The 17,703-nt window shown below is 35.9% G+C and overlaps 1 protein-coding gene across 1 annotated transcript in view; it reads left to right on the forward strand.

The window, feature by feature from the left end:
* PPP4R3B (protein phosphatase 4 regulatory subunit 3B) overlaps positions 1-17,703 on the forward strand; it is a 66,193-nt gene that overhangs the window by 11,395 nt on the left and 37,095 nt on the right. Inside the window, exons 3-7 of the mRNA XM_029231482.1 lie at positions 535-633; positions 9,039-9,662; positions 14,700-14,777; positions 15,868-15,984; positions 17,491-17,607. Of these exons, the coding sequence (XP_029087315.1) occupies positions 535-633; positions 9,039-9,662; positions 14,700-14,777; positions 15,868-15,984; positions 17,491-17,607 (1,035 nt within the window). The remainder of the gene's footprint in view (positions 1-534; positions 634-9,038; positions 9,663-14,699; positions 14,778-15,867; positions 15,985-17,490; positions 17,608-17,703) is intronic.

Below are 17,703 nucleotides of genomic sequence, written 5' to 3' on the forward strand. Positions count from 1 at the left end.
ACCATTGTTTCACATTCCTTAATATCCTGAAGGCTTTTCCAAATTTTAAAAAGGCAAAAATAGAAAGGGTCAAACCTTAGGATAATTTTCAGCTATTTAGTTAGCCTACTGGTAACCGGCTTAAAGGGAAACATAAACGGGTAGGTGGTTAGTGAGTGGAACAGCTGACTTTCTGGAAACAATAGGAAGTAGATGATTAGAATGTCTACATGATATTTTGGCCAAGAATGCTAGACTTTACATTAAACATTATCTTGGTAACATGAGCTAGAGCCTGCTAACATGTTTTAATATTTTTTGTTTCAGAAAATTGCTCACTGTCATTTTCAGTACCAAAGCTATGACTTCATTGCCAGATATTACTAAAATTTCAAAGGATAACAAAATACAGTTATATGATGTCATTTGAGTGTACATTAATTGCACTTACCTGAGGGCATTGCTGTGCTGTTTCCTGTCCTCTTGATTTTTATTTATACTTTGTAGTTGTTTCATTTCTGGTGTGATGATACAGAAATCTTTATTTTTAAACAGGATACATTAATTGTTTGGTCAGAAGCTGAGAACTATGATCTGGCACTAAGTTTTCAGGAAAAAGCTGGCTGTGATGAGATCTGGGAAAAAATTTGTCAGGTAAGGTTATTTTAGTAATGTTTAACTTAAGTTTGCATGCATTCATGATTTATTTTTTTCATTATATCTAACAGATGTGTATTAGAATGTGGAAAGATAATATCTTCATGTGAGAATTTGATAACCTAACCTACAAATGTCTTCTATGTTATACATCAAAATTTTTGAAATTTTTTTTCAAGTTGTAATTTTGTTTTACCACTTTAGATTTTGATAGCATATATTCATAATTAATACCCTACAAAATGTCAAGATCTTCTAACAGAAAAAAGGTTAAGTAGTTATGTTCTAAGGCTTTTAGAATTTTCTTTAATATTTGGTCACCTGTTTGCATAATGTTTATGGGTAACTGTGTGCCAGACACTAATAATCCAAAGTGCTCATGACTTCAACTCAGAAGGAACTTACAGTGTAGCAGGATATAGGTGGTAACTCTCAGGGTAACTAGAATTTTTTTTTTAAGTGAAGTATATGTTTCAGTTGTGCATTGGAATTTTTTTAATGAAGTTTTTATTTTAGAACTGTCAGATTTATGGAAAACATGAGCAGAAAATAGTTTCTATATGCTCCTCTGCCTGATATCTCCTCCCCTCACAGTTTCCCCTATTAAATAGTTTTCCCTATTAGCATCTTACATTAGTATACATATTGGTCACAATTAATGAACTAATATTCATACATTATTATGTATTATTATTATTTATACATTATTATTAACTAAATTCTACATTTATTCAGATTTCCTCAGCTTAAATGTCAGTGTTCCAGAATCCCGTTCAGGGTACCACATTACATTTAGCAGTTATGTCTCCTTGGGCAAACCTGGGCCATGACAGTTGGTAAATCATAAAATTCATTTTTAATTACTATTTTCTGTAAATGGAGATCACTGTGTTTCAGTGGTTGCCTAGTCTAATCTTCTATTACAGGGGTTTTTTTTAATATAAATTTATTTATTTTTGGCTGCGTTGGGTCTTTGTTGTTGAGCACCGACTTTCTCTAGTTGCGGTGAGCAGGGGCTACTCTTCGTTGCAGTGCACGGGCTTCTCGTTGCAGTGGCTTCTGTTGCTGTGGAGCGCAGGCTCTAGAGCGCAGGCTGAGTAGTTGTGGCACATGGGCTTAATTACTTCGCGGCATGTGGGATCTTCCTGGACCAGGGATCTAACCCATGTCCCCTGCATTGGCAGACAGATTCTTAACCACTGTGCCACCAGGGAAGTCCCTATAGTATTTTTTGACTGTCGTCATTTCACTTATATCAGCTTTACCTCTAGGGATTCTTATCACTGAAGGTTCTTTTTTTATATTATTTATTTATTCATTTTTGGCTGTGTTGGGTCTTTGTTGCTGCGTGTGGGCTTTCTTTAGTTGCAGTGAGCAGGCTTCTCATTGTGGTGTCTTCTCTTGTTGCAGAGCACAGGCTGTAGGCCCGTGGGCTTCCGTAGTTGTGGCTCGTAGGCTCTAGAGCGCAGGCTCAGTAGTTGTGGCACGTGGGCTTAGTTGCTCCACGGCATGTGGGATCTTCCCGGACCAGGGCTCAAACCCATGTCCCCTGCATTGGCAAGCAGACTCCCAACCACTGTGCCACCAGGGAAGCCCTCACTGACGGTTCTTGAGTTAGTTTTATGGATCTGACCACAATCATTCTTTTTCCTTGGTCCTCCCAATAACAGTGCCAAACAGCGTAATAAAGTGGCCTACGAAAGTGTAGTAAGAATCTTACCATTCCATAGAAAGTTTATTTGACATATGGCTCTAGATCACTAAACTTTTCTTATCTGGGAGTTGATGGTTTGTTTCTTTCTACCTCCTATCTGACTATGTATGCATCATGTATTGCCGGAGCATTATTAGTATACATACATACTAGAATTCTAGTTGATGAACAGTTGAAAACATTAGTAAATATGCTATTTCTTTAATTTGTACAATATACATAAGAATATAATCCTAATTGTTTTGTTAATATTTCACCTTTTTGTTTTGCCTGTTTTTAAACCTGTGGATGGTGATGGCAAGAAGGTCTTCATTTTTACCCTTTTTTGTCTCATGTGCTCTCCAAGGATTGAGATTGAATTTTAAGTTTGCAAAGTCTTCTGTAAAGTGAGGTGTAAGATCTAAAAAAAAGTGACCTCTATTGCAGACATACATATGCAGTTCATAAATACTTGCTGTTCTGTTCTTAATAAACTTAAACCATGAATTCATTCATCTATGAAATGGGGGGGAAAATATTCCATGTAAGTAATGAAGGCAATAATTTCAAAATGAAAGATTACTTTTCCATAATATTTATAAGGCTGTTCAGAATATTAATAGCAGTATATAAAGACTAACCTTTTTTTATGATAAATTACTGAAACGTGATATTTTATTTTGTTTTCTCCCTCCAATACCAGCATGGCAACTGGCACACGTTGTGTATGTACTCGGTATATATTTGAAGAATGAGTGAATAAAACAGAAGACAAACATCTTATTTAGAACTAGGGTGTTGAATTACATGCCTGCTAGAACATAAATTTATATTGTGGATAATATTTTCCAGTGATCAGCATATTCAGTTATACTTTGCCCCACTTTTCCCCTCCCCACACCTCAGCACATGCTGTTTAATATATGTTCTTGGATATATATATATATTCTTAATGACTTTGTATTTTTGTCTTAGAACTTTTCGCTGAAATTTGTTTTTTACTCTTTTCACTCATGTAGTTCGGGAGGTCCCCAAGACCACTCACAGGTTCACTAATTCACTAGAAAGACTTAGAGAACTCCACAAAGCTATTATACTCATGGTGCAGTTTATTACAATGATGTGATTCAGGTTAAAATTACCATTGGGAAAAGGCACATCGGGCAGAGTCTAGGAGAGTTCCAGGCGTCAGTATCCAATTTTCTCTTTTCAGAATAGTCATGCAGACAGCACTTAACTTCTCACAGCAGCGATGGGTGGCAACATGTACAGAGTATTACTGACCAGGGAAGCTTACCCAAACCTTTGTGCCCAGCATTTTCATTGGGGTGTTAGTCATATAAGCAGGCTGAATACCCATGTGGCTAACTCTAGCTTCCAGCACTCCCAGAGGTTGAGCTGATATTGTGTGGCCCCAGATCTCCTCCATAAACCATACAGTCATCCACACATGTATGTGGACTGTCCAGCATAGCCCAAGGTAAACAAAAAAACTCCCAACAGATAGGATATTCAGAGTGCTTAGAGGTTGACTCTCAGGAGTTAGGCAAGGTCCAAACCTTTCTTTGGGCAAGATTAGTTCTTTACTGCAAAGGCCACCCTTTGGCCCTTGGCCAAGACTTACAGCAAAATGGTCATATTTGTCTAAGCATCTACACTTAGTGTAGCATTTATATGACAGAGCAATAGTATCAGTATGAATATGCCTAACATTTGGAGGAGTCAGTCTGGGCTAGGAGTAGATTTAAAGCAACAACTATTCTATCCTATAAAGCCATGATTTACTTTTTATATTTTTGCACTATTTTGACTGCTCGTTACCCTCCTTGATCTACCACAGTTTGTACCTTATGGTAAACTCGTAGAGAACTCTTTAGTATAGAAATTAGCTGATGGTTAACAGTTAGTAAGTCCACTTATTCCTCATGCCAGTCATTTTCTATCAACATTACATGCTAAGGAGGCTTTAATTCAGTTTCCTAATACATTTGATGATAATATCAATATTATCATAAGGCTTATGTACATGAGGTAGTTGGATCAACAGTAGCAATGTTATACCATATTGCGGTATGGTAGTAGATGTAACCTGAAAAAAGTAAGAGTCAGTAGATACTGGCACATTATAAGAATCCCACTCAGTCATTAATAATTGGTCCAGTTCATCATATTGTATGACAGTGTCTCCCAGGGTGGTGTCAGCTCTATCAAGTAGACTTACAGACTTCCATTCGACCTTGTTGAGTCCCAGGAGCAGTGGTAGACTTGGGAAACATATGGCTTCACCCTTCCAGGCATCTGTTACAATTGAGCTAAGAGAATATCATCTCTTACTCTGAGCTTTTTGTAAGGCACCAGTGTTAATAATAGATTTCCTTCATTACATTACCTATTTATTTATTCCTTTGCTCTCTGTTACCATTTCTCCTCCCCATTTGTCATTGATTTTTACGCAAACTTTTCTGCCTTTGAAAGGAATGTTAGGTTTGGCCACTCTGCTGGTCTAGCAAGGTTAATTTTTTACTGCACAACTCAGTACTGTACTTTTAAGATCTAGCCATGTTGCTGAGTATACATTTAGTTTATTGCTCCCAGCTACTGTGTTGTATTCAACAGAACCATACGTTGTGTTTTACTTTTTAATTCTGGGAGGTCATTGCTGACCTTTGAAAGAACAATTTCAATAAAAAACCTGTTTCTTTGTCATTTCTTAACCCCTTATAATAAGAAAATAGAACTCCTCTCTGAAAAAGATTGACAGCTCAAAGAGCAATAAGTATCTTAAGGGGAATGGTGAATGACAGAACGAAAGAATCATTGTGGGGAGAGAAATTACAAAAACAAGGGCTAAGGGACTTCCGTGGTGGCACAGTGGTTAAGACTCTGCACTCCCAGTGCAGGGGGCCTGGGTTCGATCCCTGGTCAGGGAACTAGATCCCACATGCACGCTGCAACTAAGAGTTCGCGTGCCACAACTAAGGAGCCCACATGCCACAACTAAGGAGCTGGCAAGCCACAACTAAGGAGCCTACCTGCTGGCAACTCAAACCCAGCACAACCAAATTAATTAATTTTTTTAAAAAGAGCTAAGATAATTGATACATATTGAGCTCTTAGAAAGCATAAAATCAGAAGTACATATGGAAGTTCTAACCTCAGAAAAGGGTAGAGACATTTTCTTTGAAACAGATGAAGGAATTGAATAAAGATAAGTTGTGAGATGGAAAAGAAGAATGTTGGAGGAAGTTGAGTACTGATGGCCTCTTTTTTTCCCAAAGGGAAAAAGTTCTCTCTTATGAGACTTAAAGGGGAAAGTAATAGCGTTTGACCCTTGAAAAGGGAAAAAAATTAAAGCAGTAGCTATAAGGGACTAGGATAGGAGTGTGGAAAAGAGAAATTTTCATCGAGAAGCCTACTGATAGTGTGGACTTACCATGAACCTTACCACAACAAAAGTTTGGTTTATTCCTTAATGCTGTTTTCTTTTAAATTATTTATTTTTGGCTGCGTTGGGTCTTCGTTGCTGCACGGGGGCTTTCTCTAGCTGCAGCGAGCGGGGGCTACTCTTGGTTTCAGTGCACAGGCTTCTCACTGCAGTGGCTTCTCGTTGCAGAGCATGGGCTTTAGGCGCACGGGCTTCAGTAATTGTGGCGCGTGGGCTCAGTAATTGTGACTTGTGGGCTCTAGAGCCCAGGCTCAGTAGTTGTGGCGCACGGGCTTAGTTTCTCCGCGGCATGTGGGATCTTCCCGAACCAGGGCTCGAACCCGTGTCCCCTGCATTGGCAGGCGGATTCTTAACCACTGCACCCAGGGAAGCCCCCTTAATGCTGTTTGACCAATATTGGAGAGGAAGGGGCTGTGCTTAACGGAGCCTCTCAGGGACCCAAATTGATAGAGAATTCATTTTAATACTTCCATGATTATTGCAAAGTGGGAAAGAAAGGTGGCAAATCAGAGCACTGGTTTTTGAAAGCTCTTCCCAGAAGTTATACATGGCACTTTGCTCACGTTTTATTGGCCAAAGCAAGTCACACAGCTACATGTAACTTCATGGAAGCAATGAACTCACATGCCACAAGAGGGAGAACCAGAAATATCTGGTGGACAGCACTATTGTCATCCAGGTAGACACTTGGGTTTATGTGATGTTGACAGATTAGATCAGTCAGGGTTACGTTCAGGATGAATCCAGGAAGCTTGTAAGGGGTAATACTAGATAACAAAGAAATAAACATGCTGTAACCTAGTGGTTACATGCATGGTTCTGGAGCTGTGCTTTTATTCTTAAACATATGCAAACTATGTTCATTTGAAGTGTAAGTTAACTCCTGGTTTCCTCTTATTTGTTCTTTGTAACCTTTGATTCTTCTTCCTTCCCCTCACACTACGTTTTCTCTTTTCTCTGGTTAGTGTCAGAGTCGTCTTCTGGCTTTAACTGTTACCCTAATGCCAAATCTCTATCTTCTGTCCTATTCTTTTTCCAGAGTAGTAGGCCCACAGATTGAATTGCCAGCTGGATATTCAAACAACTCAAACTTAATAAAACTGAACTCTTCCTAGCATTCCTCTCCCACGTTCCCAGTTTTTGTTAAAGAAGCCATAATCTTCCCAATGATGGGTTTAAAACTATAGGGTCATTGTGTTTCCTTCTCTCTTTTGTAGCTATCCCATATCTGTCCCAACATCACTATCCAAATTCAGTTGTTCATGTAGCCTTTGGAATAACACCCTAATTTATCTATATTTTCAAATTTGTCTCATGCAGCTGATGCCAGGTTAATTTTCTAAAGGACAGTGCTACACATTCACTTCCCTGAACAGTAATGCAGGTCTTTTAGCCTGACTTTTCATGATCTGGCTAGAGTCTACATTTCCATTTTTGCTGTTTGCCATATGCATGTCACGTATTTCCATTTCTCTGGCTCTGTGCTCTTCCCTTTGCACTTTGGGTACCTTTATCTCCCCTCAGAATCTTACCTATCTTTGAAGGTCCATTTAAAATCTCAGATGCCACTGTTTTTTTTTTTTTCTTTTTTTGAATTTTATTTTATTTATTTTTTTATACAGCAGGTTCTTATTAGTTATCTATTCTATACATATTACTGTATACATGTCAATCCCAATCTCCCAGTTCATCCCACCACCACCACCACCACCACCCACCCCCACCACTTTCCCCCCTTGGGGTCCATACGTTTGTTCTCTACATCTGTGTTTCTGTTTCTGCCCTGCAAACTGGTTCATCTGTACCATTTTTCTAGATTCCACATATATGCATTAATATACGATATTTATTTTTCTCTTTCTGACTTCACTCTGTATGACAGTCTCTAGATCCATCCACGACTCTACAAATGACCCAGTTTCATTCCTTTTTATGAAATGCCACTGCTTTTATGATTCCTTCCTTGTGTTCTGTGCTCACCCACGCCCCAAGAGCTGGAATTTCCCTTCCTCTGAGTTTCCAAGGCATTTTATCTGAACTGTTCTTATGACCTTGTTACTTATATTTTCTCTTACATTTATGTGTCATCCTCCCTAAGCCCAGCTACTCTGTTGAGAACTCAGAAGTAAAAGAAATACTCTCATTCCTCTAGGGAAAAAAAGTATCTTGTATGCATCAGTATATCTGTCTACTTTTTTCTCTGAGTTCTTAGGTCTTTTTTCATATGTTGCTTTGGTGGATTTGGAAATTTGTGGAACTTTTTCTGCTTAGGATATTCGAGATGTTTTAAGGTGGAGAAGAGAGGATGATTGCACTCTTGGATTATGAATTAGAAAACTTTATGAAAAGTAAAGTTCTAAACATTTTTTGTTAGAGTAATTCATTATAGAAAATTTGTTAGCCATGCTTTTCTTGAATCATAAAGTAGTCAACCTGAATCATAAAGCAGTTCTTTATTCATTATGTTGTGATTTTTATCTAGATAATACTTGAAGGCTTTATCACAGATGTTAAATGAATGCCAGTTTTTAAAAGAATAGACTTTATTTATTAGTCTATTTATCAGCTTCAGGCTCAGAGCAAAAGCAAATACTTTTCCAAAAGTGAATTTCAAAAGTATTTTGAGGAAATCATATTTTCTTACTCTTGAATATACAGGGAGTTGGGTTTTAATTTGGGTTGAACTCAGTAGTGTCCTTGTTAAGCCAGTGTGATGGTGCTTTGTCATACGTAGTAATTTTGGGGGACCAACAGAAGAGAGTTACTTTCTGCAAAATTCACTCTACTAGGTAGAGTGAATTTTAATAAACAACTGCAAGTGGCTATTACATAATTTAATATCAAACAACATAACGTTAGCTGAAATATTCAGGTTATTAGGGATCAGAGTTAACCTCAAGTTGTAAGTTGGGAAATTTAGAGGTGAAACCATCTGCAGTCAGTAACTTAAGGCTCAAATAACTGACTCTAAACTATTTGTATTTTCCCCCTCTAGACTTCACTTTTAATTAACAATGACTATTAGTATTGATTCCTTGAAAGTATTGATTTTTACTTAAATTCACTAGTCAGGGGACTTCCAGCAGTCTAGCGGGGGCAGGGGTTCAATCCCTGGTCGGGAACTAGGATCCCACATGCTGTGAGTCGTGGCCCAAAAAAAAGAAGTTTATTTTTTTAAAAAAATTGAATGATCAGTGATTTGATTCCCAAAATTCTGAATTCTTTTGTATTTTAAGGTAACCAGCTGTACTTGGATATTTTTAGGTTCAAGGTAAGGATCCATCAGTGGAAGTCACACAGGACCTCATTGATGAATCAGAAGAAGAACGATTTGAAGAAATGCCTGAAACCAGTCATCTGATTGACCTGCCCACATGTGAACTCAATAAACTTGAAGAGATTGCTGACTTAGTTACCTCAGTTCTCTCCTCACCTATCCGTAGGGAAAAGCTGGCTCTGGCCTTGGAAAATGAAGGCTATATTAAAAAACTACTGCAGCTGTTCCAAGCTTGTGAGAACCTAGAAAACACTGAAGGCTTACACCATTTGTATGAAATTATTAGAGGAATCTTATTCCTAAATAAGGCAACTCTGTTTGAGGTAATGTTTTCTGATGAGTGTATCATGGATGTCGTGGGATGCCTTGAATATGACCCTGCTTTGGCTCAGCCAAAAAGGCACAGAGAATTCTTGACCAAAACTGCAAAGTTTAAGGAAGTTATACCAATAACAGACTCTGAACTAAGGCAAAAAATACATCAGACTTACAGGGTACAGTACATTCAGGACATCATTTTGCCTACACCATCAGTTTTTGAAGAGAATTTTCTTTCTACTCTTACATCTTTTATTTTCTTCAACAAAGTTGAAATAGTCAGCATGTTGCAGGTAAGTAAACTGAGGTGTTCTTCATAATTTTGTTTTCAGATATTTAGTCCCCTTAATAGTTAAGCTGGTGTTCATTCCTTCGTTTTGAAAGATTTCTTTTGTTTACTTTAATTGTACTATCAAGCGTAGAAAACAGGGCTTTATCTCATTTTTTCTGAAGAAGATTCATTTCTTAAAGTGACCTTTTATATTTCTAAATGTCCTATCATGCAGCTGGGTTTTTTTTTTTAACTTTTTGTTTTTAAAAACTTGTGGTAGAGCATACATGACCTAAAATTCAAAATTTTAACAATTTTTAAGTGTACAATTCATAGCATTAAGTACATTCACAGTGTTATGCAGCCATCACCATTATCCATTTCCAGAACTTTTTCATCATCTGAAACAGAGGCAGCTGTTTTTTTTAATATTTTTTATTCCATTTTGTGAGACCTAGTTATTATTGGGGATATGCGTGAGTGTGTGTGCTTAAAGCTTCCGAAATAATTCAGATGTGCAGCCAGAATTGAGAAACATTCATTAATTTTCAGTAAATGATAGTCAAATTATTTGCTATGGAAGTTGATTTTATTCTCTCTCCTTGAGTTGTAAAGTAGGAGTCTTATACCATGTTTATATCATGTTAATCCTTTATACCCTAACAGTTTGGTAAGCATGATTTTGAAGATTTTACTTTACTTGTGATAGTATACTAACAGTTTCCTGCATAACTGCCTTTGTTATTTACACATCAGTCACTAAGTTTATTGAGCTGCTACTATAGTACTTAGTGTAGTTAGTGGTTCTCAAGTAATGTCTGTGGACCCCTGGGAGTACCTGAAGCCGTTTCAGAGAAGTCTGTGAAGTTTTTCCTTTTCCAACTTCCTGTCACCGTGAGGCTGTATTTTCTTCATGTACTTCAACCAAAACAACATATCGGGCTTCCCTGGTGGCGCAGTGGTTGAGAGTCCGCCTGCCGATGCAGGGGACACGGGTTCGTGCCCTGGTCTGGGAGGATCCCACATGCCGCGGAGCGGCTGGGCCCATGAGCCATGGCCGCTGAGCCTGCGTGTCCGGAGCCTGTGCTCCGCAACAGGAGAGGCCACAACAGTGAAAGGCCCACGTACCACACACACACAAAAAAAAACATATCACAATGGATTGAATGCTGAAGGAGATGTGAGAATCCAGCTGTCTTCTGTTAAGCCAAACATTAAAGAGATTTGCAAAAATGTAAAACAAGGCCACTCTTCTTTCTAAATGTTTATGATTTTGGATGATACATTTGTTTCTCATTAAAAAATATTTATACAAACATAATAGCTTATTTTTTAATGAAAATTAATGTTTTTAAGCATCTCAGTTTTAATTATGGTAAATACTGATAAACATAACCCACATAATAAAAGCTCTTTGGGTTCCTCAGCAGTTTTTAAGTATTTGAAGGGGTCCTGAGACCAAAAAGTTAAGAATGTCTGTCTTAGTACTTACCTATGAGATCCCATTTCATGATACTTCCAACCATTATTCACCATTATAACTTTACTTTTGTATAGGATTTACTTCCTTGATAATTCTTTCACCAGGCAGTTTTTCATTATTCCACAGTAATAAGTGTGAGGCAAGTTGGACTTACACATTAGGTTCCATTTATAATACATGGGACCCACTTTTTAAAACCATATTGTACAATTCAGGATGCCATTTCACTTGCTGACAGAAAAAGTTATAGTCTCAGGAGACTGGAAATAAACCCATAGTCAATGTAGTTGATATAAAGGACCCAGTAACAGAAGCTCAAGTGTAGCTTTCAAATGACTGCTTTTGACTTCAGAAGAGTTGCCAACTCCATAATAGTAAATCATAACGCTTTTTATGTTTTGAAAATAAATTATGCAAACTAATCTGTAAATATTTATAACTTTCTATGTCATTTTATACATTCTGTCATAGGTCTATTTGTGAAAGTTATACTTATATAAACCAAGTTTTACTCATTTCTGGTCCATGAGAGGCATTTTATGAAATAGCCAGATGTCATGAGCTACCTGTTGTTTACTTAAGGTTTACCACTTCGTTATCTCTTACGTGTCAGCCGTGATGCTGAATTCTGTTTTCAACAGTGTGTGAGAAGAAAGCAAGATTATGGCCATTGGCCTCTAAAGGCTCATTTCCTAAAGCCCATCTCTGAGATTTCCCTGCAGGCATTAGATGTTTCCACATACCCATCTGGCTAACTAGTATGCATATCTGTAGCTTCTTAAATAAGTATTAGCCTGTTGTTGCATTAGTTACATAGGGCAAGTAAAAATGTAAGAATTTTATCTAACTCGACCAAAATGAGGTAGTATAAAACTACATAGATAACTCCTAACCTAAATTAGGTTAATTAACTGAGAAATTATATGAAAGCACTTAGGGTGGTCACTGGCTCCTAGTATGTACTCTAATACATGTTGAGATTATCGTAACCATGACAGGGACATAAGATTTTAGTTAACCTGAATTTTCTACCTAATTACAGGTCAAAATCCCTTGTGTCCAGAATTGAGAAATATACTTTAAAATGTTTTATAAATTAAATTCCAAAAAGCCAGTAAATTGAGGTTATTTCCACACAGACAGCTATAGAGTTAAGATCCTTTTCAGAACAAGAAGTTTTAACTTCTCCCTGCACTAGAAATGATTAAGGACAGGTATCTCAAATGTTGACATTTTAGCATGTTACATAAATTTTCACTATTCCATAGATAAGAGTTGGGTGAAAAACAAACCCAGTGGGATCAGTGGTTTAGTTCTTTTTTGACATATTTTGCAAGATTTCAGCACTGAAAGAGAAATTTCTAACCTTTCATCCCATTAATTTAATATGTAAAATCTTCCAACACCATTAAGAAAACAACTTTGCAATAATATGGTTTTGTTTTAGAGGTTTTTGGACTCAAATGTAGGATTTAATGTATTAAATTTTATCATACTGGACTTGGCCCATTCTAGTTTGTGTGTATATTTTGCTTTGGTTTGATTCCTACTTAGGAATCTATCCTGTATATTTTCTGTTGTGGGAGTGACAGAACTTCATTATGCAGGAGACCAGGATTCTAAATCCATCTTTATCACTAGCTAGCTTCTGATAAATCCATTCTTTGGGCTGGACTTTTAAAATTAGACTAGGCAATCTCTAGGTACTCTGTTAAAGCCTCATCTAATTCTAAATTTCTGTGTCTACGTGATCCTTTTAGAATTTTTAATGTTGCATGGGTCCTAGGTTTGGGATTTTGGTTTTGTGTGTGTGCCCATTTTTACATCATCGCAAAGAAAAAAGTTCGATTTCAGACTTTTTAGGAGCAGCTCATCTTTTCCCTTTAAGGTTTTGTTATCCAAAATAGTAAACATGCACAATATGACTTAAAATAATTATGATTTATTAAAAGCTCTTAAAATGAAATAGAAAAGAAAAACTAAAGTGATCTAAAGAAACTAATTACTTGAAGAACCAGGGATTTAGGGGAAATTTTCCAGCTATATTTATGATAGGCTTTAAGCTACCTAACATCGCTCCCTTAATACATTGGAACAGAGTGCTTGTGTAGAATAATATCAAAAATAATGTTAGAGATCAGAAAAGAAATATACTAGGAATCGGAAAGCATTCTCCTAGCAGACTGTAATACTTGAAATTGCTTCTGTAATACTTTATGCAGTTCTAGCCATCAGCAAACAAATAATGAGTCATATAAGAAGAATTTAAATGGGAAATTGCATTTATCAAAGAACTGGAAATATTTTCCTATGAAAAGATTCTGAAAAAGTTAAAAATCTTTAGACAGGAAAGGAAGATTTAATCTGGGAGAGGTGCAGGAAGATAAAAATTTATAAAAGGTATAAGTTGAGGTAAATATGTGCTTATTCCACAAAACCTAAAATACTGAGATGAAAAAGTGATTTGAGGGATAAGTAAAAGATTATTTATGTAGTTGAACTCTCTCAGAAGGTAGATAGATGATTCAGGCCTCCATACATAAGATCCAAAAGGAGTCAACTAAATAACAAAACGAACACTATTCTGAGTCAAAAAAGGAGTTATCTGTCAGTGATGTGTCTTTGAATAGCTCCAAAGGATGTTTAGCGGGAGAGCATGTTATATTTTCCATGACCATACCTAGTGCTTTTCATTCATTTTTTCATATATGCTCTACCTTATTTCAGAAAGGCTTTAAGGGATTGATACCACTTCATGGATGATTCACAGTAAGAGAAAGGGCAGGTGTATTAGCTATATCCTTTATATGTCATGCTTTGATTTTATTATCAACCATGCAGTTATCACTATTACAAATATTTTTAGGTTATGCTATTTTAATTACTTAAAAGTATTCAAATTATATTTCATAAAAGTGAATTTTGAAGATTACTGAAACTTAAAAGCATAACTTTCAGCACATTTTGATGGAAATCTTCTCTAAAGTAAATTTCAATATTCATGTCAGTTTTTCCTTTGTAATTTAATTGTCCATATTTATTATAGAAAATTGGAAAATACAGATGAGCAAAAAAGAAAATCACTCATAATCCATCACCAAAAGATAATCACAGTTAACCTTTATAATCTTATCACTGCCAGAATTCAGTGTTCTTTATTGCCGTGTTTGTAACTCTCATTTTTCTAATCCACTGTGGACTAATAATGAGATCTTCAGACTTGTTTGAATTACGTTTAAATTAAGCGTAAATAAATAGACCCTGAAAGGGAGCTAGAGAGGCTCTCGGTTAGGGTAAATAGAGTTTTCATGCATGACCTCTTGAACATCTATTTTTTGTTTTTCAAAGAGTTCTTTATAGTTGAGGTTCCTGATTAAACAAGGTATTAATATGTCTAACTAATATTGAATGGTGTAGTCAAGTTTTGAAAATTATAATATGAATATACCTGGAATTTTAGGTTTTGTAATGGAATTGCTCTTAGGTTTTCAGCTACTTTTATTATAGTTTGTGAAATCATATAAATGAGTATAACTTTATACTTTTATTCATAGTAATTATTTTTTCTCATTGTAGGAAGATGAAAAGTTTTTGTCTGAAGTTTTTGCACAATTAACAGATGAGGCCACGGATGATGATAAACGACGTGAATTGGTAAGTTATTTATTACTGAAATTCACACCCTTAAAGAGCACTTACTCTTTTGGCATACACAGCTTTTAATATTGAAATTGTTAATTTAAAAGAAAAATTTTTGTAATTAGTATGGAAGATATAAACAGATGACCCTTGAGCAACGTGGGTTTGAACTGCAGGTTCCACTTAGACACAGATTTTTTTCAATAGTAAATACTACAGAACTACATGGTCCAAGGTTGCATACGGAACCACAGATATGGAGGGCCTACTATAGAGTTACACACAGGTTTTTGACTTAGTGGAGGACGGGCACTCCAACCCCTGTATTGTTCAAGGGTCACCTGTGTTTAAATTATACTATAAAATGATTATTTGCAAAGTTTCTAAAACTTACTGTTTTGTATATCATAGAAGATTTTAGAGATATTTTGATGTGGTTTTATTCCTCCCAGTGAGGGAATATGTGCCTTATAAATTACAAAATCAAGACGTGGTTTATGTTAGGACAGAAATACAAACTCATACATTTTTATGGTTGTAGATACATTATTGAGATGCTTTTTTTGTTTTGTTAAACAAGAGGTAGGGAGAATCCTTCTTGAATAAACGAATGTTGAATTGGTTCTTGAAAGTGTTTTTCTTCTTTAGAATGTGTTGGTAATCACTTTTTTGAGATATAAACCATGCTTTGGGGAAAGAGAATGGTGACTGCTGTGTACCAGCAGTTTGCCAGTTTTTCAAACCTTATAATCAGATACTAAAGAAGTAATGAAAGATTGCTGACTTAAAATCAGCCACGTCATCTTTGGTATAGTTATTTCTCAGTTTTCTCATTTATAAAATTAGCCCTTTATCCTAGGAAATCTCTGATGTTCCTTACAATTCTTAAAAATTGAATTGTGCTTTATGAGTGTTCCCTGAAAACCCAGCCACCATTTATTATAGCATGGTTTCTATGTTCTTTAGGTTTTGAGGAGCCAGGATACCCTAAAAACTCTAGGTCCCTGAGAAGGTTAATTCCACACTGTGGCAGATCACATTACAGTTTGCCTCAGAGTTACTTTTAATGTGTGTCAACTTCTCACTATTCTTTGTAACATTACAGGTTAATTTCTTCAAGGAATTTTGTGCATTTTCTCAGACATTACAACCTCAAAACAGGGATGCATTTTTCAAAACTTTGGCAAAGTTGGGGATTCTTCCTGCTCTTGAAATTGTAATGGTAATTATATAGTTTATTTTCATGTTTTTGAAATTGTGAATTTGTAATAGATTTATATTGTGGATGGGAAATAATTTTTTATAGTAATGCATATTGAATTTTGTAATTTTAGATTATGATTCATTTGGTAGTGAGTCATAAAACCTCTTCAGATTTTTATTAACTTAAATTTGTAATATTGACATGGGATTCATATAATATGGCTTCAAGTAAATAAAAATCCCACATGGTTTTATGAGACTGTTATCTCTTCTATAACAAAATTAAGTATGTTTCATAGAAACTAATAAAATACCTTTCCTTTTTAGACCAGTGAATGGGAGAAGGGCAGACTGGACCAAGGGGGCTCGTGCTACAATATGGGGTTAAGGGAGTGATTCTCTCTCATACTTTTGTTTATATGAGCTTTATCCACTGGCATTTATTGTATGAAAAATTAAAACTGAGAAAATTTTTAAGTACTTATTAATTCATTTTAAAATGATAATTATTAACCCATTATATGTTAAGATAACTAATATAACTTTCATGAAAAAATAACTTTTCCAGAACAAATTTTAGTGAGACAAGTGGCATTGTTTCACATTTTTTGCCAATCCCTTTGATGCCTGGCGTAATAAAAGATAGCTAGGTTCTCATAGCAGCGTCTGCGTTTAATCTGTTAACGATATTACATCTTGTAGCCTCTGGAAAACCCCACTATACTTGTGATAGACTGGGAGTGGAAAAGGCCAGTAATGCCTTAATATTTATTTTCATAATAAATAATATTATGAAAATAGTTTTAATCTCATGCAATTTTGAAAAGGGTGTTATAAACCCCCTTTTCAGTGTGTGAGACCCCTCTCCAGGGTTCCCTGGGCCACACTTTGAGAACTGCTAAGTTAGGGAATGTTTTCAGAATCACCTGGAGATTTTTATCTTTGAATCATGTACTGATTTTTATCTTTGACTTCATGTACTGATAGGGAAAAAGCATTCAAGATCACTACCTTAGAAAACTAAGTTACCGGAAAAGAGTGAAAATACCCAGATTGTTTTCAAAATCATCCTCTATTAGGAGAGTCATAAAAGGGAGAATCAGTTACTAAGGCCGAACTGCCAAACAGGACCAAAGACAGCTTCTGGAAAGTTTTGAAGCCTTAATTAGGAGACCTCATTCATATTTTTGCATATATTTAAATCAAGAATCCTCCCTCCCACCCCCCAAAATTTTTTGCAGCATTTGTAAAGCAGTGCTTTATAATCCTGTGCTGATTCTTATATTTAAATTCTCTGAATATTTATTTTTGTGGTGGTAAAGACAAAAACTGGCAGAAACTAATCATTGAGCTGCCTAAAGTTTTTAATATTTGTAAAAGAAAAGGATGGGAGAGATTATATGTTTTGATTCCAGTACCATGTCTAAATCCAAAAATTTGTTTGGCATAGATTTGGGAGAAAAAGGGGGAACGCAGGCATAACTTTGTTCACAGTCTCTAAGTAACCTGATTTTCCTTTTATCAGGGCATGGATGATTTGCAAGTCAGATCAGCTGCTACAGATATATTTTCTTATCTAGTAGAGTTTAGTCCTTCCATGGTCCGAGAATTTGTAATGCAGGAAGCCCAGCAGAGTGATGACGTAAGTGACAATGCTCTGGTTCTATATGAATTACCTATAAAATAGTGTTTGCAAACTGTTGAGAGAAAAGTCATAAGCATAATTTTAACTGTTTAT

Source organism: Monodon monoceros, unplaced genomic scaffold (genome assembly GCF_005190385.1).
Source record: "Monodon monoceros isolate NGI ecotype Baffin Bay Population unplaced genomic scaffold, NGI_Narwhal_1 Super_Scaffold_19, whole genome shotgun sequence".
Lineage (NCBI taxonomy): Eukaryota > Metazoa > Chordata > Mammalia > Artiodactyla > Monodontidae > Monodon > Monodon monoceros.